Genomic DNA, 24,578 nt, shown 5'->3' on the forward strand with positions numbered 1-24,578 from the left:
TCACCAACACTGGGTGGAGAAAAATACCAAAATGGATAGGGTACGTTAACCAAGAATTATAATTATTCGGAGTTAACGTTGGTATAATATGGCAGGTCTAGACTCATAAGCTATATTTACTCAAAAGAAACCTTTCAGCCTATGCTGTGCCTACATAAAAAGCGCTGCAGAAAAGGGCTATGTATCTGAACAGTCTTAAAGAATTCCCCAAAACAGGCTTTTTACCTTGTGCCGTGTCATTTGCTTGTTTATGCACGTTGTTTTGTGGTTTGACATCCTTTTGGATAAGTGTCGTTCCATGGTCTGAAGTATCCCATTCTTCTCAAACTGGGCAATGTCGTTCAAAGGATCCCAAGGTCTTAAACTTTTGAGACCAAAGGAAAAAACCATCACAAAAAGCAGAACCCCACCAGGTGTATTAAGAGCAACACACCAATTCCACAGGCAGCAGGACAGGCATTCGCTCCTGACACCAACAGGAGTTTCTGCAAATGCAGTGTGAGGAGTAACACACTTCCCTCTACGTTCCCAGTTCCCAGGATAAATGAGGGGGCTCAGCCTTCAGAGGCTTCACCCTTCTTGCCAGGGAAGGACAACACAGTTGTCACCACTGCTCGCACAGTCTGAAAATCTCTGCTAAATGAGTCCACACAATTGCAGCAACAGGGATTTATACCAAAGGCATGGCAGATGTCCCATTGCCAAGTCCTCATTTCCTCCTACTCCCAATTAGTACCAGGAATATGCGTTCTAACAATGTCATGGAGCTCAGGAAGAGCAAGGCTGGGGCATAGTTTGGGGAATGGCAGCACCTGAATTACAGGCCTGTAACCCTGCTTGCACGCCCGCGGACTCAGGCAGCGAGGTCTGTTCATAACCCCCAACCCCAGCACTCACTCCTCGTATTTGTAGTGCCATTCGTTAGTCGTGGCGTCGTGCCGGAAGAGCAGCGGTTTCCATTCTGTGCCGTTCTCTCTCCGCTCCCGGGCAGCATTCCTCTGCTCCTCTTCCAGCACAAACTTCTCCTGCGTCGCCTTGTGTTGATCGCCTTTGTTTATTGCACTGGTAACGTGCTGCCAAAGCCTAGAAATAAACAGGGAAGCAAGTTAAACCACCATAAAACCAACAATGCATTTTGCCAGCTGGAACCTTAGAGCCGACACTTCTCTGGTCTATTGACACTCCAGAGGAACTGTAACAGGATGGCTCAGCCCCAGTTTTGGCTTGTAAATTAAAGGAACGTTATGAGAATGGTAACACTGAATGCTGAATCCAGTGATCTACCAGAGAACAGGGGAGCTTTACCTTAGACAGCATCACCTGCAATAGTCACTAAAATCGTTAGTGCGCTCTGTGTGAGCTCTGAGCTAGTTACGCTCAGCTCGTTGAGGTCAGGGATTGATGTATAATGGAGAATATGTTGTCTTCCTCACCCTTTCAATCATGTATGTTTAGGAGCCTTTGTGTTAATGTCTATTCCTGAAACAAAGGCTTTGTATTTATAGTTTAGAAGCACTGGTAAATGAATGCATGTGCATGGCTTGCAGCTGCACACGCGATGCTGTACTTCCACATAGACTCAGCAAGCAGATCTGTAGGAAGTTGAGCTGGTCTGCGAGAAATGGAGGCGTACTTGTGCTCACAGACTGCAAGCGTGAACCCAGGCTTTCACTCGCACTTGTTTTCAGCTGTCAAAACCTACGTGATCCGTCACATGATGTCCCACTGAGCCTCTGCCCGCAGGAGAGGATCGGCCTTTTACAAGAGAAAAATCACTACTTTAGCCAAGCTGCGATAGGACTCTCCACAGTTCCTCTAATCAGAGCACTCTAATTTTAATTTCAGATTGGAAATACTTCTGAGACTAGCGGCGAGCCCTCCCAAACCATTATGGAGTGGTTTAACTGTCAGAATAGGCACTGGAGATCCAGGCTGTTCCAGTATTCCCAGCTCCACAAAACACCAGTCCTCCATGTGGAAGATGACTACATTACTGCATTTACTTTGGACCTGGCTGTCAAGCTCTTAATTCAAAAGGGATACCGATGCTTTCATTATATTCTTATCACCATACGTTAATACAACACTTCCAAAAAAGCAGCCTCTAAGATAATTAACCAAAGGCAGAGGAACACTTTCTTGTCCTTTTGGACACGTCACTCCCATTTTCCTGTGTATGAATCTTTTCTCCCAGAAACAAAGGAAGGAAACTCAATTCAAGCTCAAAGCGATGGGGGCAGGGGAGGGAGGAGTAAAAATAACGGCCTGAGAAAACACTGTGGTGGCGCTGAGTCAGTCTTAGGAATGCAGTGGTGTAAAGAGCGACTCCTCTAATTCTAAGAACCTCAGAGGAACAGGCACAAAATTGTCTGACAAGGGCAAATTACTCCATCAAGAGCTGTGGCAGACAGTGAGACCCTCCATGGTGAGCTGCATAATGCTATGAGCTTCAGAGACTCCAGCATTTGTGAAAAGAGGTGATTTTCAACACTGCAGGAAAGACTAAGCAATTCAGGCAGAACATAACCTGGATTAGATGGTAATTTATTCATGCGACTGTCAGCATAACAAGCTCGGTGGAACATCTGTTCGGGACCTCTAGAATTTTGCCTTTTGCCTCCTTCCCCTGTACCGTTAACGGATGTATGTACCGTTATTAATCTCTGATGTGGCAAAGCGAGTCAGTACCCTGGTGAGCAGAGAAATGGAGATTCTTTGTCTGCAAGACAGAGATTTCTCTTCCCCTTTAAAAGAATCTTCCTCTGAAGACTAACTGAGAAATGTGCTGTGGTCTGCTCTGCTCTCTGCCAACGGCAACTCCACGACTGTAAGTTACAAATACAGACTTTATTGCCCACAGCGTCCACCGCGGACCAGAACAAACTAAATGTTCATGGGGGTTTATTTTTACGCAATCCCTTTCTTCACCCATAAGAAGGGGAATCTTCTTAGTGTGAAGTGATGCGGCACCAAAATCAGATGCCCACAGGGAAGCGGCCGGTGTCATGCAGAACAGGCAGCGAAGTGCACATACCAGCTTGGCTTGTTAGCTGGTACTGGCTACGGGCGTTGGTGAGATGGCAGGACTTCCTGGTTTGAAGGCAGCACCACATGATGTTGCTGCAGCTGTTCTCGCTCAAGAATTGGCTCAGGGATGCTCATTGTCTCCAGTAGTCATGCCTTTCCCTTCCTAAGTCATGTGCCTGGACTGTATTTTTAGGTGATCTAGATTACCCTAAAAAAAACGGTGCAGACTTCACTGGAGATCTCAGTTGAGATTACGAGGCAGGGTTAAACACCTGTTTAATTACATTCTCTCATAAACTCCTGTTATGTGGTTCAAACTACTGCTCTGCTCATGCCAGGACTTTCCACATGATTCCTGCATCTACTTTAAGAGCTTGTGGTTGAAACAACCCTTCTTAACAAGGCATCTGACCTCAGACTGACATCTTGTCCTTCCATAAAATGTTCCAGCAGTTACAGAGACTCTGCTCGTGATCTCTGGAGTTCAGGGAGAGTTGTTATTTTAGCAGATAGAAAGTAGCCTCCACTATTTCTCAGCCAGCTCCCTGGTTATTTCAGAGCTACACCTCATGAAATACTCCAGAGTTAATAGACTGGAAAAAACCAGGCAAACGGTTGGGTAGTATGTGCAGGTGAAGCGGGTCACTGCCCTTCCAGGACTGTGCTGAGGAATTGGAGCCTTCTGATCAGCACCCCAACTCCAGCAGGGAAGCAGCAGCAAGGTGTTCTCAGAAATCCTGACCTCTCTGACTCGAAGTCCGTCTGCTCCTCAAAGAGTACAATATGGCGCTTCAGTCTCTGCCGTCGCACTTCACTGGTGGGGTTCCATAACGTTTCCGTGTTCCCATTTTTCAACTCATTTATATGCACTTCGCCGTCCTGAGAAGGAAAATGAAGTGAAAAGGTCAATGGCAATCAGAAACACAAAGCAGAAAATAATCCCAACACATGGAAGCTGCTTCCGGATGATGATCAGGTGTAGGGCTTGGTTGGAAGGCTTCTTTCCTCCTCTATCCCATTAAATCACACTGAACACTTCCTGAAAGTTTCTAAAGCAAACGAGGCAAGGCATTCCCAGAAACACTGGCTGAATTAATCAGAGAAGAATTAGAAAGGGACCTGGTACCTTTTGTTAGTCTTGTCCCCAGACAACAGGACCCAGAGAAGCCCTGAGATGCTCTGCTTTCCCCACTGTTCCTCCCAGGTACCACCCAGCTCACATAAACAAGATCCCTAGCTCCTTTTCCAGTCTGTCTTCTATTTCTCTAGGCTGAAATCTCACGCAGAGCCTACTGAAATACCATCCTCTCCAGATAGGAGAGCCAAAGCTGAGAGACATCTTCCCTTACATTTTTTTTTTCTATTATTGTTCCTGTTTTTTCTATTACTGTTCCTGAATTTCATTTAGCACTTCAAAATGCCAGGGGTCTTTCATCCTTATGCCTTGCCAATCTACTTGGCAACCAACTATTCAGCAGCACTTCTCTGATCCGAGGCTGGCTAGACAATACTGCTGTGTCCCTGCGAAGGAAGCTGCTTCCCAGCCTTGCCCACAGGCGCAGCAATGCCAGGGAGCCAGACGGGCAGTCTGCAGAGCACTCAGTGAGCAGCAGGCCGCTGACTGCAGGTGGAATGAATCAGACGCTTGCAGCAGCTGAACAGCATGTGCACTGGTGCCATTCAGCTGCCCAGACATGGGGTGGGTATCATGCAGACCTCGTTCAGGTCACGGCTATCGGCTTTCCCTGTTGCTGCCTCATTTCTTTGCGTCCAAGCTGCTGCATTTCTTCCCCTGCCACGGTCCCTGGATGGATGTCTCAAAGTCCACTTCCCACACCTTCAGTTGTGAAACTCCTTCAATCCTGAGGGACTCTCATCCCTCCTCAAAGTCTCCCTCAGGACTTCCTCTCCCATGCCCTGAGGTGCAAGTTCCAGGACAGATCTCAGGTCCCCGAGAGCCCCCCAGATGTGGATGGGCAGAGACATGCAGGCATTATCAAGCATCACTACGGGGCATGCATCCAAGCCCTCAGCTGCTGCTCTGATCCTGTGGCTGAGAAGCATTGAGATTTGCTTCTCTTCTTTATCAGGTGGGTTTTCAGGACCTGAGGCAGAGAATTAACCTTTCAGCTGCGAGGGTTTCTGTCAGGAAACCAGACAGTGCCAGAGAAAAGCCTGCAGAGCTCAGCAGAGCAGGCCAATACTCTCAGCGGGGAGGGAGGAGAACAAACAACGTCCCTGCTGCTGCACAGCAGCTACTCTATTCACAGCATGCAACTGCAAACAGCGGCTTCTGGAGCCACCCTTTCAAAGCCATTTAACTTCCCTTATACATCAGTCTAATTTTGTGCACCACAAACAACCAGCACAAAGAACAAGGGAGGAATAAATTATTCTCGGGCTGATAAAACCCAAACACAGAAAGCTGGAAGCTGAGCAGCACACAACCATGTGGCTGGGCATCCCAGGGGAGCCACTCGATTACACGCTCTCCTGGATGGTGCTGGCAGGACCCACCGCAGGCAAGGTACTCCACAGTCCACGCAACTCACGACTGCCAAGCCTTGTCCTGCAGGAGAGGGAGCTCAGCATGGAAAAGCTACCAAGGCTGAGGGACAAAATCCCCTTGTATACACCTGAAAAGGGCAAATCTCCCCATTTCAAAATGGTCACTAGCTTTTTATGTAAAAAGACAGATTGCCTGAAGGGAGGAGTGCAATACCAAAGGCTACACTGTGGTTAGGACCTCGCTATAGAAAAGGCTTTATCCAGGCACACTTCACCTGCTCCACTTTAAATGCCTCCTTTAGGGTGAGACCAATCTTGTCTCAGGAGTGCCAATTTCTGTGGACTGGAAAGGGAGCACAGTCCAGCTGTAATGAAGATGTAGATGTCTGAATGTAGCTGAGATAAATACTCAAGTGTTCAGCCCAAAGCCGGAGCTCACTGCTTTTGCCTTGGTTACCAGGAGTTCCCAACCAAAACTCTAGCCTACATCCTTCATCATGCCTGGATTTTGGCTTAACGACACTTTTGAGGGATTCACTTGTGAACACTAGATGTGCAACGATGCTAGCTGGCTCTGCTGACTGTTCTGAGATGCCCAGGGAGACCCTCACAGAACCTGCCTCTTGGTCCTTTGTCTCATGAGCAGAGGAATAACCATCTTCTATCATAAAGGTTTGCTGTGAAAGTAATTAATTTTAAACCCTGTGAAGTTCTTCCCTGATACTGCAGTAGCTGGGGAAGTATTAAACACAAGACAAAGGGAAGCCTCGTGGTTTTCACAATCACACAGAAGACACACTGTCTCCTGCCATCCATGCTCGTCCTATGCCTGGAACCCTAAATACAGAGCCACTGGCTTCAACTGAAATGCACCTCACCGCCCCCAGCTTTGGCCCAGGCTCTGGGAGTGCCAGCGTTACTCGCGCTGCAAGTGGATGGGACTGCGGAAGCGTAAATGACCTTGAGAGGTGTGGCCCGGAAAGCTCTGCTCGCCTGCACGCAGAGTAGGCAGGACACAGCCCCACTCCAACGCAGGGAGCCTGCCAAGGGCTGCCAGTCCTCCCACGCACCCTGCGCCACGCGCACTTCAACTGTCAGCAACTTCGATTATCGTATGTTACCCAGTGTCCGCTGAGACTTGCTAACACCTCTTCTCCTGATTTAATCTTCCCAGAGATTTGATTAATGCTTGTGCTGCCACCGAAGAAGGGCTGTCAGGGGAGAATAGAAATAGAAAATACAATCAGTCTAGTGAGAACTGGAAGGGAGCCAAACACAGTGATGCAGCAGGAAGGAAAGAAAGTGCAACCTGCTTGATTTCCAGTATCTGTGGGGAAAAGCAGAATGAATTCGAACACAGATGTTGACTGTCTAGCACTGTGCCCTCCTCCTTTTGTTTGCAATACCAAAATCGCCGTAGGAGCTGCAGGGAGATAAGCCTTCAGATGCATTAACGTTCAGCAGCGCAAGGCCTCGCCTTCGCTGCAAATGCATTCACTGTCAGCCAACCATCGGGGTAAGTGTGTGAGGGCAAGTCCTTCCCGTTGTCCAGAACCACATTACAGTTTGCACCCTCATACCTGCAGCCTCGCCCAAAGAACTGGAGCAGCACTATGCACTTGGTGGCTTTTCCTGCTTATGGGACAGCAGCAGCAGTGTGGCACTGCTGACAGCTGCATCAGCATGAAGTCTTTGTGAAGAATCACATGTCAGCAGCAAACAAAAAAAAAAAAGAAAAAGGGTATTTCCAGACTCAAGGAAAAGATCCTCAGAACAATGGAAAATTCCCCTCACCTCCTGCCTGCCCAACACAGGAAATGGCAGTGATCGAGTGACCAGCTCTTCCACTCATACTTACCGTGTGACATTTCTTCAGAGATTTTAGCAGCTCCTTTCCAATAACGTTCATGCAGAGGAACTCTTTTTTTTTAAAATAAAGATATAACCCCAAATTTCTGGCAATACCGATGGAAGAAGAAATCACAAGTATCTCAAGAATCACTGTGTGCAATCCAGCAGAGAAACAGTACATTTCCAAATTAATAACAAAGTTATGGGGTTTACCTTTAACTTCTCACAATTCCACTGCAAAAGGTGGCTGAGAAATATTCAAAGCAGAGCACATAATTAGGCCACAGGGACCAGTCTGAGTCACGTTTGGTCTAAGCGTATTGTTCTCAATCAAGAGAAGGGCTGGCAATTTCAGCTCTGAAGTGTTTGGAGGTCTGAGGTAGCACTGCAGGCAGTCAGGGAAATACCCCAACGGCCTCAACACAGTACGTCAGGCCTACAGGATGAACAGGCTTTCAAGTCAGATATAGGCAAATGTCAAGAAAGGACATGGGGCAACAGTTCACTTTATAAGGGCAAAAAAAGACAGAAAATGATTACTGCCCCCAGAAAAATGTCGGCTGCAAAAGACTCCCCTAACTCCAGTAACCGCTCACATTTATGCTGGCTAAGGCTGCAACTCTCAAGTCCTGCAGCCTCTCAGCTCTCCACCTTTCATTTTATGCCCAGGCAAGAAATTGTTTGTTGGAGCAGAAGAGTAATGATGCTCATTAAAAAGCAAGTTAACTGTCCAAGAAAAGTTACCCGTTATCACTTTCCCTCTCAAATTTTAACACATGTAACTACAGAAATGCTCAAAGGTGTCTCCATTTTACCTGTATACCACACATCCGCATAGCCAAACATTCTAGGGGAGGGAATAGTGACATGAACAGGTACAAGGCAATGACTTGTGGCTCGTCAGTGTGATAGCCACTCAAAACTCTCTGCCTGAAAATGGACTCTTGCCCTGCTATCGGGACAAGGTCCTAGCCTTCAGAAATGCAAGATACAGTTCACTGTAATACCTGAAAGGTAAGAGTACGTGTGTGATGGCTACCGGAGAGCTACACTGAAGATCCACATCCTCACTTGCCTCAAAGTACTTTGTACACCTCGCTGTATTTTGCAAGCGAAGGAATTGTACCTGCCCCAAGAGAAGGCACAATGTGATTCAGAAGAGAGCTCGGCCAGTAGCCAGCTGGCTGGCAGCGAGCAAGTCATGTGTAAAACTCAGGCTTCCTGGGTTCAAATCAAGCTGTACCAGGCAAAACTGACTGCAGGATGGAGCCTCCTCTCTGGTTAGGCCATCCGGTAATGCACACATACATTACTGTGCCTGGAGCACAGGGGTGAGCCTCAGACCCGTTCAGAATGGGGGCTACAGTGTCTCTTACCTTTAGCTTGAATTCCAGTTCTGCCCTGTGGTTAGTTTTCTCACAGTCGATGGTAACTTTCCCTCCAAGTTCCATTGTCATGGTACCATATAAAAGTCCTGAAAGGGGAAAAAGAGACTTAAGAGGGGCCGCCGTGGAAGTGATCTGCTTTCTCAACTCAGACTGGCAAGCTGCGAAATTCGCTACTTGGCTTGAAGTTTTGAAAAGACAGAATCCAAAGTTTCTAGGAAATGGCTCTTTACTCTAAGCATGAAAAATCGTTCCCTGAGTCTATATTGCCCATTTATTACACCGGGAAACAGCTTGACTCACAGGTGCTGATAGTGCGTTTGTGGGAAGCTGAAAGTGGGAAAGGAAAAATAAGGCAAGTTGTGCCCAGCAACGTCATTTATACTAGTGCTTAACCAGACCCTTGTCACAGGGTGGATGGGGCAGAGAGGAGTTGCAGCAGGATTCAGCAGAATCTGACAGACTGGTAGTAGTCATGTAGGGGACTCCTTTTTACACTTGCTTACCATTGTCTGAAAAGGTCATTTGCAGAAAAAGAAAAACTGACACGAGACAGATTTATGCACAGGAACAGTTCACAGAGGGTGTGACTTACAGAAGTTACTGTTTTCAGGTAGCTAGGCCCTCCATCAATATTAACTTAGAGGTTAACATGCCAAAATAAAAAATATTCAGAAACCAAAAGTGGCTCAAACTGCTGTAGGAGTGGTTTTGTGGAGGAAATGCCACCAACGCTTAGCATCCTAGGGAGAAACGCAACGTTACAGCAGTGAAGCGGCAGCCATCCCCTGGCCTCAGTGCACATGCAAAGCCACACGGTAAGAGAGGCAGCTCATGCACGGGGGAATATCATGATTTGAGTAACAAAGAAATCAGAAGAGGAATCAGGAATTTCCTTTATTCTCAAAAAGCCAGGAAATATATTAAACAATTTCACTGTTAGCATTAGAAAAACTTTTTTATCCTCAGAAGCTCAGAAACATACTCTTACTCTTTCCAGCTTCACTTCACCTGCAGTGCATATACACAGTGTATTTTTGTTTCTACACAGGGTTAAAGCTAATTTAAATGGGCCTAATTCTGTCCTCAGCACTGCACAGAAAAATCAAAACCACTTCAGTGACGATTACCAGTCTTCCGCTGAGCACTGACTCATGTGGAGCAACTGCTCCCTGGAACTACCAGTCCTGCAGTGCCAGGCATTCGAGAGGGAAGAGGAGAGCCAGTGCAAAGTTAGTCAGTAAGATACCATTACATTATTCTTTCTGCTTGCGTCCTGTTTGAACAGGCATAACTTACCTTTACAGTGGGCATATGGCATAGTAATTATATAATCTTCCCCCCTGTTTAGAAACATAAGCTTTGCCTTCCCATCCAACAGTGCAGAAAGTGAGTTACCTAGAATTTAAAAGAACAAATACATATATATTAAAAAATGCATGTTATACTTGGTCACTCATCCTACTTTAGAAAAACATTTCCATTTAAATGTAGGTCACTAATGAAAGAAGAGCTATGAAATGCTAATAACTCAGGACCCTGCAAATCATTTACGTGGAGGCCGGCAGTTCTAATAAACTGCTGTACGGCTCATATTTGCTCTGGCATTTAGCCCTCATTGCAGAAAGGGCAGTAGGTTAAGTAAGTCGTCAGTGGGGCGCAGAAAGCAGTTCAAAGGCTTTTAAGTTTTCCAGGTCCTTCTGTTCTCACAACTTTTCTGACTGTGTATGATCCCAAATAACAAATAAAATTGCCGGAAGGACAGCAGTAACTATTTACAAGTGTTTCAGCAAATACATTTACCAGAGGATAGTACTTGAGAGGTGTTTGTCCAAACAAAAAAACTATTTCAAACGGCAGCCCTGCGTAGAGCCTGCAGTGGTGCTGCCTCCATTGAGATTAAAAGATCTGAGGTGGTTTTGGAGGTCTGGTGTTCATGTCTCAGAAATCTCGAGCAGATAAACGGTTACATTTATCCAGAGACTTTTGCAGAAGTCAGTTGGATGATCAGATAGCTATAAAATGAGTAATCTGTGAGCATATGCCAAGTTACATTCTCATGAATCTTTGCTTTCTGGAAACCAGGTTTTTAAAACCCTCAATTTTTCTACCTGATCTTTTTGGGGTGCAATCTCCCACTGAAACAGTGGAAATGGGGAAAACCAAGCCAAGACAAGGAATTAGGGTGTCCTGGGGGTAGATCTCTCAAGCATTTCTTTGTTCTTAACCCTCAACATGCTCAGGAGTGATTGAAAACCAAACCAAAGCCAATGCACGATGTCACCTGGAAGATGCCTAGGCTTACTGCCTTACCATAAAACTTGGACCTCGCTAGAATGCTGCCAGTTATGCAGAATCCGTCCTTCCTATTGCTTACATGAAAAGCTGACACTGGTGGATGATGGGACACCTAGAAGAAAAATAGGTACAGGTCACTTACAGCAGTCTTCACAGGCTAAAGCGAGTGGTGGGTGCACACACAGCCTCACAGGGTGTTACAGATGCTCTAGGGAAAGTTCAGGACAAGCCGTGTCCTTTAGGCCCCACCAATACCATTAACCTCACTGCTAAAGGAAGGAACATCATATGTGAGACCATTATCTATGGGACCATTATCTATGTAAACTTTCTCCCCCATTCCAGATTTTCTTGACTTTGTGCATGTGAGACCACTTTAGGCCAACATGTGCACTGTCAGATTTTCAGCACAAGAAAGGACAGCGCAGAATTTTTTGGCAGTATCTGAATAATCTCCATAAAATGAATGCAGCGGCTGAAATAAAATAAAACAAAATAAAGCCTCTTATTAAATCGGAAAAAAATGTATGTGAAACAGGGAGTCCCTGTGCCGAAGTCCACATGGTCCACAGATCCCTTTATCAACGCTGTAAGTCTCCAACTAAATTCTGTCAGGCCAGTTTACTTGTGAGCTCTGCCCTTCGTTTATCCCCAGAGACACCGAGATAAGCCCTCAATTCACTCCTATTAAAATCATTATAGAAAGTTGAAAAATAAAGGAAGGTAGGATTGGGTTATGTGTTTTATGCCCCTTTTGAGACAGGCAACACAAACCACGTTTTATTAACAATAAGAAAACAGTAGGGCAGAAGACTAACGTTACATATGGGAGACCTGCTCTTATGGCCTCGAGTGCCCACCAACGCTCACATCGTCTCTGCAAATCTAGAAAGCAAAACAGATCAGCAGCTTGTTCACCCCATGTCCCACCCTGGATGTTTACACAAAACTCCAAGTTCCTGTCCTAGGGTGAGATGAGGACTGTGTTCCTGTGCATGGAAGTACAAGCAGGCTGCTGTTTGCCACACCCGAGCATCCAAAAAAAGCAACTGACCTGTTCTGCTATGTAAAATGTGTGACTGTTTGTCTGAGGGTGAAACCAACAGCAGCGAAACGTCTCTCCTAGGATAGGGTTGTATGGCTTTTTTATTCCCTGAAAAACAAAGTAATCAAATGAAGAGCTGCAATCCAGCTCTAGCGAGATGGCCACAAAACAACAAAATAATTTCCTCCCTGATGTCTTAAACTAAGTCAATCACAAGAATTGAAACTGAAGAAATGGTTACATATATCCTCCTGATCTAATTTCTTAATCTAAGCCATGGATTCATCTGCTATTCTCACCAATTTAAATCTTTGATACTGCCTGATCACAGCTTTACAAGATGATCAAACTTCATTATTTCTGCTACTGTACGCAGCAGGAGCATACTGATGTGGCCACATGGCACTACGGTACTAACAGGCCTGAAACGGGGAAGGAGACCTGCTTTCAGCACAGGGAAAAATCTTGCATCCGAAGACATGTTATTTGTTGATGACAGGTTTTGCCTTGTATCTGTCCAGTGCAAAGGCTCTGAGGTTGAACAGCACTATTTTGCACTCAATATCCAAAACCAAATGCAACTTCAGTTTTAAAAGCAATGGTCAGAGTCTTCTGAACAATAGAAGAGGCAAAGTGTCAAAGGAAAAGCAATAAACACACGACCATCGCAGAAGATTTCAATGTCCCTGACAACCCCAACTTCACGCTTTTTTTTACCTTTGGCTTCTTATAGAAGCCGGACAGATACCATCTCAAAACTTGCTTCATTCGACTGTATGGATCATCTTCAAGGACAGCCCTGTGGGACAGAACATAAAATGCTCTTTATGCTATTCACACATCACACTCGTTTCATACCAGCCTAATTACATTAATTTCAATAGTCTTTCCCCAGTACTAAAGGAAGGAACTTCTGTGCTGCTGCCAGTGAAAAAGGTGTCTGCCAGCAAAAATTATTTCCTTTTATTAACAACACACAAAAAACTCTTAAAAAAGTGGCTCCTCTTGCTCTGCACTCCTAAAAAAAAAAAAACCTTAATAAAATTTCTGGAGTCTATCAGGTCTGATTGGACATTCGAGTATGTTAAAGTGGGGCTGCCACTCCCACTAGCATTGAGTTACAGCTACAATGTAAGACAGTGAGAGACATAAACCCAGTAATACTTATGCCACCACAATCAAAGACTAGTCTTGTTTTCTCTCTTTTTTTAATTTCCCTCTTCCTTAAAAGATCTTTGAAGCTGATGTGCTACACGGCCTCTTGCACTACTTTGAGATTTCATACAATAATTCAGGTTGGTAGGCACTTCTCAACGTCACCTCTTCCAACCCTTCCCTGCTCAAAGATCAAGTGGGAAGTAAACATAAACAATAGAGTTGCTGGCATTTCCAACCATTTAGTCAGATTTGAAAATCAACCTGGATAATTTCTTGCAAAACCCATTTAGAAGGATCATCCATACCACAAAGAGGTTTATTTAACAAAACCTCCAAACCTCTTGAAGTTTTCTTATATCTCAGCACTGTGGAGAACCATTTCCTTAACTTCAGATGCTACAAATACCACAAACAAGGCTTGAAAATACCACGATTCTAAAATTACCCAGAGGCAGTGGAATAAACATGAGTACCTAGTGCTGCGATTTCAGTGTTGCACACTCTGGCTTTAAAATACACCAGGCATACCTCACTGAGAAGGCTGGTACTATCTGCAAGCGTAACGTTTTCCATTTTCTACCTGCTCCCAGCAGGTCTCTCTCATCAACGGTGTTAAAAGATGTTTCTTATTTGTTTATCAACCAACTGAATTATATTGCTTTTGGGGGCAGAAGTGCCTGACAACTCCGTTTGCTCTGTCCTGCTGCCCTCCGTACAGGAGCACACCAGAAGGTGGCACAGCTCTGTTGTGAGATGCTCCAAGGCAAGAGCTGAATCCTCATCAGTTCCAGCCAAAGCTGGCAAACACGAGCATGTGCACAGGCAGCTTTATCTGAAGTGTAACTGTTTTCCTTGCCTCCTTGCCCCTCACTGGCAGCAAAAAGGTCACTGCAGCTGACGCCTGGCTTGACTTACATTGAATCCAGCGACCTGGGTATTATTTGGGAGCCTTTCAAGCACACAAACTCAACCCAGCCAGCACCAAGCTAACCCTGTCGCACATTTTCAGAGATATAAGAAAAGTGCCCACGTCAGGCACGCTCTGCGTGTTGCTTACTGGGAAAGCAGGTCAGCATGGTAGTAGTAATCAGAGAGCTTGTTAAGGAACGAGCGGGGCTCCAGGATGAAGGTGGGCAGCACCACCCGCGACAGGTCCATGCCAGGCCGCAGCTGCTTCATCAGGATCCACATCAGGCTCTTGTTCTCCTCAGAGACAGTTTCTGTTTGAGATGATTCACCTGTCTAAGATGGGAAAAGGGAAGGTCAGGGCAGAAACAGGAAAACCGTTTCTGTTTTTCTGGTGGTGCATTTCCACGGAGGGTCCAAGCTCACCCAGGCATACCTGGCCTCGGCACAAGGGTAGATGCCCAGGTACACTGCTGCAAAGAGAGATCAGCTCTGTCTCGGGAGAAGTGAATCCCCAAAGCCCAAAAGCGAATGGTACAGAAAGCCCTGGACCTCTGCCAGTGCTGGCATGTGGCAGGGGGCACAACGCTGCTGTGCTCCTTCACCGCTACACACCCGGGGACTGCGATGGGCCAGCCTGGACCAACGTTAGCCAAGGGGACTCTGTACTGCAGTTCCTCAGAGAAATGCCCAAGGCTGCTACAGCATCACTGTGGCCTGGAGAGGATGCACATAAGAAGCTCCTCTCAGTCTCATCCTCAGCAAATGAGAGACTGTAAGATTTAGTATTATACGTGTAGAAAAAATTAGGAGAGAAACAGGTAATAAACCAAGAATGGAAGCAGTCTTCCAAGTTCAAAATAAGACAAATTGGTATGGTAGAGGCCCCACTGCCAGGTGACAAAAACTACAGCACCCCCCAGTGCTGTTCAGTGCCTTTGCAGCGGAAATGCAGGTAATGGTAAAAGAGCCAGGGATTATGTTGTGGTTTTAGCTATAACTGTGTAGTTCCTCAGCATTCAGGGGGGCTACAAGAGGTTTAACATGGGGGAATGGGCCTTTCCAGCCACTGGAAAAAGAAAATGAAACTGTTTTCAAACATGAATGTCATTTTAACGCATCCTAGCATAATAAATTAACAAGGGAAGAGAATACTTTGGATTTCTACTGGGTTTAGGCAAGAGATTTCTATGCGAAAAAGGGCACAGATCCACTTCTGGAATGGACTTTGGTTTGGGAGAGAACACATAGCATATCCCAACAGGATTTGCAGATGGTGTAAATCACCACTGGAGCATTCCCAGCATCAACTTTTTGGCTCCCAATCAGCCCTTCTACTAGCCAGGCAGAAATACACTAAATGCAGCTTACAGGCTGAGGGGAATTTCAGACTGAGGAACAACAAAGCTCTTTCATTTCACTGCTTTTCCATTATCATACCATTCTTCTTGTGACAGTCTAATGCAATACACAACCTGAACCTCCAAGAAGAAACGGAATGCCACAGCGTCACCTAGGGCTTACAACACCTATGGGTCTGTCAGAGCTTTCAGTATTTATGCAGGTTCTCAAGTGTGCGTGTATTGGTGACACAAGTGAACGCCGAGCTGAAATTGCTGTACAAAGCGTCACAGAATGAAGCACTGCAGAAGGGATGGATGAAAAGGGAGGGTAGAAGAAGGTGCAGGTGGATGAGAACAACTGGAAGTCATTTCTGGTTTGCTTTCCCCTAAAACACATCACCCTCAATAACCCTTTTTATAACTTGTTAAAACTAAAAGCTTGGAAAAAAGGATTTTTTTGGTGATCAATCTGCCTACTGAGGAGGTGTCTTTTTTATACTCTAGGCCAACTTTTGCAATCTCCAAGTCCTTGTGACACCTGTCTCTGCCTTCACATTCCTACTGCAAACAAGGCAAAGCGGAAGGCCAGTGCACCAGCACGGACCTTTCTAGGGCATACAGATGCACACGCCCACGTGAACACCTTTCAAATGAGCTTTCAAAGCCAAGCTGAAAATTTAACAGCGATAGCTTGCATCTGCGCCCTTTGTCCTGTCAAATGGGAACTGCACACACAGACCGAGGGGCAGCAGTTGCAGTTCCTCAGTTGGCACGTGTTTACCTTGGGACATCTCCACCCATCCTGATGGCAAACTACGTCATTGCATACAACCTACTTTTCCTTGTGTTCCTGTCACCAGTGCGGTAAGACTCCACCCCCTGTGTGACCCAGCTAACGGCAGCCCCATCTCTTGGCCAACCACAGAAATCTAATAAAACAACTAACGGCCAAGGCTACAGGGCAGCTACTTTTGAAAGCCCACTGAATGTTACCTCTGCCTCAGCAGCCACACTATGGCTTATTTTAGCCTTATTTTATGTTACACAAAGTGTCACTCTACAGCAGAAATTTAGTCCTTTCCATTTGTTTTGCACTGCGGGGTGTTTTTTTGCGATTTTACTGTAAAACTGCAGAGAGATCTCACTCTCACACCCCCACATACACACATCAGTGCTGCCTGTCGGGCTTGTCCAAACACCAAAGTATCAGCCTGCCGTACCAATGCTTCCAGGACAAGTTTGTCACGTGCAAAGGGTCATTTCAGAGTAAGCAGCTGATCGAAATCCAGTTTGCCTCCATTGTGCCGTTGCTTAGTTGCTCAGCTACAGTCAATATCCCCTGTATGGACCCAGTTACCATTTGCTGTGTGGCTGGGGTGGGATCTGAAGCGGGAGTGGCACAAAAGAGGAGCTGGGGATGTTTTTTGTCTCTGTAGCAAGAGTTCTGTTTGCAAGCACAAGTTCTGCAGCAGGGGCTTGCACCTCACACCTGACCTCTGAAATGGCAGCAAACGTATGCTACCTGGAGTGGTGGCTCCAGACCACAAACTGCTGCTCTTGGGGGTGGCTGGGCTGGGGAAAGGAGGAGGCAAAACTGAACTCCTCCTGCACATCTGCAGAGTGGCGTGGCAGAGACATTCTTATGTGGTCTCTCATGTAGCTTGTCCTGCTATAAGGAGCCTGCGGAGAAACAAGCAGGAGGAATACAATCTGTGTGTGGGACATCTAGCCATTCTCAGTGTTTTAAGTTACCATGCAGTGAAACACAAAGTGCAATTAGGATACATTTAACTGTATTCGTTTCCTCAATATTAGTAGTACACTTCCAGGAAAACATTGACAAAGGAGCATAAGAGGCTGGGGAAGGGTCTGGAGCACAAGCCCTGTGAGGAGGGGCTGAGAGAGTGTTCAGCCTGGAAAAGAAGAGGCTCTGGAGAGATCATATTGCTCTACAACTCCCTGAAAGGAGGTTGTAGCCAGGTGGGTGTTAGTTTCTTCTCACAGTGACAAGTGATGGGACAAGAGGAAATGGCCTAAAATTGTGCCAGGGGAGGTTTAAATTGGGGATAAGGAGAAATTTCTTCACTGAAAGGGTTGTCAGGCATTGAAACAGGCTGTCTGGGGGAGTGGCTCAGACACCATCACTGAAGGTACTTAAAAGGATTTAAAAGGCATGTAAATGTGGCACGTAGGGACCCGGTTTAGTGGTGGACTTGGCAGTGTTAGGTTTACGGCTGGACTCTGTCTTAAAGGTCCAACCTAAATGATTCTAGAAAGAAACCGCTTTCTAGCAAAGTGGTTTTCTTTAAAGCACCAACATTCAGAGCCCTCCCGGCACTGGAGCAGAGCTGCTCCGCTGCCTGCCTGGACTGATTCTTATCCAACACACTTGGTTCCCAGTGCTGCCTTCCTCAGAGATGCCAGTGACATCCAGCTAACAAAGGCTCTTATACGGAACAGAACCACATCTTCCTGCTGCTAAGTGACATGAGAAATGGCTTTCCTACAAGAAACTGTCATTTAGGGATCAAGTGGCTCAAATGCTCCATTAGGACACACAAAAGGGATGTTCCATGCATAATGAAAAAAAGGAAAGTATCATATTTTGTTACACGCCAGGACTGAGCATCCTAATTGGCCAGGACACATGCCCAGAATAATGATTCCCCCTCCCGCCGGCTGCTCAAAGCACTGTGCCAGCGCTATGCGGCTCTTCAAAGCAATAACTGGTTAAAGCAATTGCTGATGCTGGCAACATGCCAAAGCACAATAGCAGAGCTGCTGTTCGTAATGCATAATTATTAGAGCGCACGATAATTCAACATAATTTAGGAGAAAGCTGTGCTTTGCTTTATCTGTAAAACACTGGAAGTCACAAAGCTGGTTCTTAACCGCCATGCATCTAAAGGGCTGAATGACAAATACTACGAACAGAGATATTTTAACAGAAACAGGCAGCATTTAAAGTAATTTTGCCTTTATTTTACCTCCCCAAACTCCTCATAGATCTGTTCAATGTAAGTCGTCCCTTTCCTTCCCAGAGAGATTTCTCCATGGGTTTCTGACTGATCGCTCTCGCTTTCGTTTGTCTTCCGGCTATTCTCATGAGTTTCGTTCTCCGACTCTTCTACGTTGTCTCTCTCGGACTTGTCCGAAAAGGCGTCATTTTCCAAATGGTGGTGGTTCTCCAGGGCTGATTCATTCAAACTGCAACACACAGGTCATTATTTACTTCAATTTGATTTGCAAAGCCAGATTAATTAAGGCCTTTTAGATAAGGTAAAAACACGCCCCAAGGACTCTAAATAGGGTGTGCAGCCCCAAAGAGTATCAGACACCGCCTTCCTGAATAGCAGGGGTTTTATTAGGGAAACAGTGAGATTTTTGCCATCGGATTCTTCCCTCCAAACTACACTTTGCAAAATCTGCCACACAGCTCCACTTACCCACCCTAGTGCAGAATTGCTGCTGGCTCTGGATGGCAGCCCTCATACCAGAGGGATGCAGAGCACACACTCACAACTGAACACTGCTGATTAGAGAACTGAAGTGTCAGTCAGGAGAGGTTTTTCCCTTTACAGAAGCAAATCAGTGGGTTGTAGCATATGGAAAAAATATGACACTATGGGATACGTTTTCTTTTCAGTACTACTGATACTTTCACTTCTACAGATGGTGATCCTAAGTCAGCCCTACACTAGAAAAGGCAAATTTAAAAACCAGTAGAAGTTTTTCACACACACATACCCAAACTAACCTGGGGAATGTGCTTCCCTCAGATAACACTGTGTGGGAGAACTGAGTTGAAAGCATGGACGACTACATGTAAAAACACCCAGATTATAACAGCATCAAAGGGAAGTGTGGAAGGTGTAGCAAGCTTCATGATCAGTGATCTGGACTTTAGAGAATGAGGAGAAAGCCAAAAATTCTCAAGTAGCCTATAGCATCTCCATCTGAAAAAGCAGATGCAGTTCATAAAACAGATGGCAAACATGATTATATGGGCCAGAGGTCAGGTGCTGAAAAGTATCACTAAATGCCCATTTTTTCAAGTGATACTTTGCATGGACTTCAGTTTTCCCTATTCATACATGTCTTCAGACACACATCACCTCTTTCGCGACCTTGCCTAGCACTGGTACCTAGCACAGCCTAGCTAGGTGTTGACCTTCTCTGCTTGACCTTCCTCTGAAAATTTCTTACCCAAGTCCTCACACAAAATTGCTCTTGGATAGAGCAGTAAGATCTTCAGCTATGCCAAGAGTTTCATAGGATCTAAACAGGCCCTGGATCTTGAAGCCGTTTGTTACTTCCTGCAGTACACCTCCCTCTCAGACCAAGATTTCTCTCCTTGGTACATAGAAACACAGAATCACAGAATGGTTTGGGTTGGAAGGGGCCTTAAGGCTCATCTAGTTCCAACTCCCCTGCCATGGGCAGGGACACCTTCCACTGGAGGTCAGGGAATGTTCTGTCAAACTTGAAGTGTCCCCACGATGAGCCTTTTCTCAGGCCATTCTGGGCATGTTCCAATTTTGATTACAGATTAATGCTGAAAGTTCCCATCCCTTGTTCTCCCTCTCTTTTTTTAATTCTTAAAAAAAGATAATTAGGCATTGCTAGTTAGAGCCAGATTAAAAACAAAAAAAACCAACAGAAGAGTCCGAACACAGAACTGGCATCAGCTTTTCAGAAGATCTCAGCTTCCACCTATGCACTGAAATGATTTTTAACACGGCAAGAAAGCCACATTGTGACAGTCACAGCTCAGTTCCTGGAGAAGCTCACTTTCTAGAGTTCTTCTGAACATGTCCTCTATAGCTTTCAGTGCCTTTAGAAAATCTTTTAACTCCATCTGCATACATGCATGCATGCATATACGTCTGTGCGTATATATATGAACTACAAGGTTTTTTAATTTACATTTTTACTGTAAAATAAAACTAAGATCATAAATCAGAGAGTCAGTGACCACTATACCCCAGCACCAATAACTTGCTATTAGACCTTATATTTCTTCATTGTTCTGGTGCCAGAACGATACTTCTTTCTTTCAGCTGGCAACCAGCAGGTGCAATGACTGATAACCAAATACACTGGAAGCACATGCATGAGTTTAAGAGAGACCGATGAGACTACAAAGATACTGTCTGCAGAGACACTTTCATGATTCCTCAGCACAGATACTTCCGAGATAGTAGGTCGAGGAAGTTATTAGTTGCTGATCATTTAAATACCTAATTTATTTCTTAATGTTTCAATGACCAATTGAAATGAGCAAAATGACAATGAGCAATATGTGAGTATTGGTCTGCGGTTACTAACCTCCCTTACCTAGTGAAAGTTTTTTCCACAGGGTAAAAATGCTCGAAAGACGAGTTCGCTATAAGGCTTATGGTTCACAGCTGAGGAGTAGCACTTGTTTCTATTTCACATTTGTAAGAAGAGCAAGTGTTTTTCAGTGTCACCCACCTCACATTTGGGAAACATCTGAAGTTTCAGTGGAGCAAATGACCCTTTTGTTAGTTTCCTCTGCTCCTCTCCATTATTTTTTAAGAATTACAGATTTAGTCCAAGAGGGAATTAAATTCACAAGAAATCCCACTCAACTGTGCATTGATTATCCACCAGCCACAAGCACGGCAAGACTTAACAGAGCCAAGGAGCCACTCTGAGGAACCAAAGGGCAAACAGATGCTCCTCATTCTGAAGAACCTATTTGAGATGTTCCAATGGAGCCAGGCTCTTCTATTGCTCCAAAGAGAAGCATCACTAACTACGTACGATATGCTGAAAACAAAAGCCACGCCATGAGCTTGAACAAAAATCCAGGTAAAGATTTTCCAGGGGCTTCCAATGGGAAGCCTGGACCAGGCTTAAAAAACTGGGAGGGAATGACTTTGCTGAAAGTGAACACTGCCTTTCCAACACAAACATTAATAACCTGGCATTTTTCATGGCTAATTTACTGTTTCAGCATATTTGAGCTGTCTTATACCAGTGCTTTATTCTCCAGGGGCATTCTTGGAAACTTCAGTCAGTGACCAGGACTTCTTAGGGTTTGATACTGCTCTTGTACACAAAGCAAAGACCCCTTTGGCTCTTGTCAAACAAGTAAACCAGCCAGCTTCCTGGGCTTGCAGGAGATAAGACAGGGAGGCCACAAGAAATACAACTTTGTATTAATGCGGTCCTGGTGCCTTAAAGACCTCTTGTCTAAAATCAGATTTACACAGTGCTTTAGCCTTTGATTCACTTGCACGGTTCTCTCCCTCTCATTTTTATACGCTGCTAAAGACACGGATTTTAAAATCACTGTATAATCTTGACTTCCTTCCCAGCAGGAAAGGAGCAAAGCAGCCAGCAGACAAACGCAACTTTGGCTCAACGGAAGATTCGCCTTTGCCAACTCCCTTGGGTTTTGTTCTCCTATAATATCCATCATCTCCCTTTTCTCTTTCTTTTCTCGACAGAGTAGTTTGGCTAATTTGAAGATAGAGTTAAATGTAATTAACTGGCCCCCTAACAACAGCGTGCCAATTTAATTGGTAAGATTCCCTGTAGGGAAGGCATTTAATTAGAATGATTGAATCCCTGTGAGGAAGCCACTGTCAGTGGCAAACCAAAAACCCTTTGCTCAGCACTTGCACGGTTTTGGTTTAGTGTTCTCCCTTGTTTAAACATTCTTTACTCCTTCATGGATGGCAGCCAGTCGTCCCCCTGTCCTGCAACCAGCAAACTCCCCATGGCTTTAAGCACTGGCGAAAGTCTGGGTAGACTTGAAACCCAGTGGTAGGACTCAGAAAGGAGAGTGTATTGTCCAGACAACCAGATGCTGAACGCCCAGCTTGAACCAGACTCAGCTACAACCTGAGCCTGTCAGAAAAATCTGGTTCCAATTGTGGGTACTCTGTGCTGCTGGAAACTCTGCCACGTGTGCTACTGCTGAGCCCCATAATTCAAGAGAGCTTTTAATGCTGAACAACTAAGATGTGGAAAAGAGGCATCATTTAAGCGTCATTTACACACTGTTCTTTAAAGAAATACTGTAATACAGCTTTAACTCTATTTTCTGCACTGCCTTAAAGTAGACATGGGTTTGCCTCAATGTTCTGTGCCACAGGCTCCATTTTAATATTGGATTTCTGTACACACATCCATCAGCTGAAAAACAAGTCCTCTGTATGCCTGGATTCATTATCCAGCGAGCACTCTCTCTTAGGTAGAAAGAAATTAGAAAGTAAAGTATTATGGAAGCAGCCCAACAACAACAGAAGTATTTGCACAAGTACTAGGGCACATGCCCTGGTAAGACATCACATTTCCTTCTCTTCTTCCATTGTTCTTCAGTAAAGCTCTTCTTCAAACTCTGGCTAAAAAGCCAAACAGCACGACTGGAGAACACATGCTGGGGAAGACCAGAGACTTTCAGAGCAAAGGACAGACCAAAATGCTGCCATCCCTTTAGTCCCATGGGACATGAGATATCTCAACACCCTGAAGAGGACTCAGATCCCTGCTGTTGTTATAACACAGCCTAAGAAGAATACTTAAAGGTGAAGTCCCACAGTGCACGGCATCATCCTTGCAGACTGCAAGACCTGCTACCCCATAACCTGTGTAACCAATGGTCACTGCTCTGAGCCCGTAGAGTCAGATTGGTATCAGCAGAACTACTAACAGACACTACATCTCCCAGTTCCCACTCCAAGGGCCAAGTGTCTATACCAGAGGGATTTTTGGAGCTGCCTGTTTAGCTATAAGCAACAGAGAAGGCCTGGGGTTTTTTAATGCTCACAGAGCTTTGATGTGAGCTGTTCCAAAATGCTGCAGTAATAGTAGGAATATGAAAAGAAAGAGGACTGTGGGGACTTTTTTCCCCTTATGTAAAAATTTATCTGATGCATCACGGAAGAAATTGGAAACCACTCAAAACCCCTGTAGAGAGAGAAAGTAATTATAAAACTAAGGATGCAGTGTGTGCACTTTGCTGACTATGACACAGTATCATTAGAAAAGAGAATGCATTATTAAGAAATAGATCAGACTCAGAGCCGTATGTGCCAGCCGACAGACAGACATTGTTCGTGACTCTGTACAACTACAGGTCTACTCCAGTAGCTACATTCTGCAATCTTTGCTCAGGCGAGCTATTTTTCACATCAGCATCTCCAGACAGCACTGTGGCCAGAGCAAGGGACAGAAGGAAACTGTTTATGTACACACGAACACAGCTGACCTTCTCCTCACTCTGTGTGCTCAAGCACGAGGTGACAACAAACCTCATATGCACCAAACCCATGTATTAGTGACGGATGCAGAACATCACACAGGTTGGTTTTTAAACAGCTTCCCTGAGTGCACTCTGGATAGATTATGCTAAAGTCAGAAGGATGACCAAGTGTGAGCCATGCGACACCTTTCTGTGCACTAAGTGATAGCCCCATCTTACTGGAAGAACTCCTGGTCTGAGATAGCACTTGTGTGCAAGAGGTGGTTGAGCCCTGCATGCGCAGAATCGCTCGAGTAGTTCATTTCTCCATCCTTTCCCTGCTTGGAGGCACTGAGCCGGAAGAGGCTGGAGCAACGCAGGGCAAGTTCCAAAGCATCCAGCCAGCATCGGCCTGTGAAAACAAAAGGAATTATTTAAGCACAGGGGAGTAAATAAGATAATTCATGCACTGCTTCTCAGAAGCTTCTTGCCTGGGAATAAAGCTCATTATGATTCAGGAAGTCACTGTATACAATACTCTATTTTTCACATACATAATTTTTTCCTTTTCTCCATTCCTTCTCCCCGCGCAGTTCATCCCATAATCTGGGTGGAGCATCAGTTTTTCTTATCTTGTCACAGTCTTCACCTGAAGGGTCTGCTTTGCAAATACCAGAAACTATAAGCATGGCAGAGAGACAAGACAAACTGCAGTTCCTGTGCACAGCCTCACTGGATTTTCTGAGGCCTGGGCAGGTCTCACAGGCAGGCAGCAAATGAAAAGCACAGGAATCCAAACTGACCCCATGGCTCCTTTGGCAATGATCCATACAAGTCTACAA

The 24,578-nt window shown here is 45.3% G+C and overlaps 1 protein-coding gene across 1 annotated transcript; it reads right to left on the bottom strand.

The window, feature by feature from the left end:
* Window positions 1-225: 225 nt before the first annotated feature.
* On the bottom strand, window positions 226-24,148 carry LOC104502507 (oxysterol-binding protein-related protein 5-like; the record flags this gene model as incomplete). Its single annotated transcript, XM_010151590.1, has 12 exons — window positions 226-364; window positions 898-1,083; window positions 3,770-3,906; window positions 6,657-6,746; window positions 8,763-8,860; window positions 10,071-10,169; window positions 11,085-11,181; window positions 12,124-12,222; window positions 12,832-12,913; window positions 14,330-14,514; window positions 18,509-18,728; window positions 23,977-24,148. Coding segments are annotated over 12 exons (1,604 nt in total), but the record flags the coding sequence as incomplete, so codon positions are not given.
* Window positions 24,149-24,578: the final 430 nt, after the last annotated feature.

This window comes from Eurypyga helias, unplaced genomic scaffold, assembly GCF_000690775.1.
Source record: "Eurypyga helias isolate BGI_N326 unplaced genomic scaffold, ASM69077v1 scaffold37805, whole genome shotgun sequence".
NCBI classification, from domain to species: domain Eukaryota; kingdom Metazoa; phylum Chordata; class Aves; order Eurypygiformes; family Eurypygidae; genus Eurypyga; species Eurypyga helias.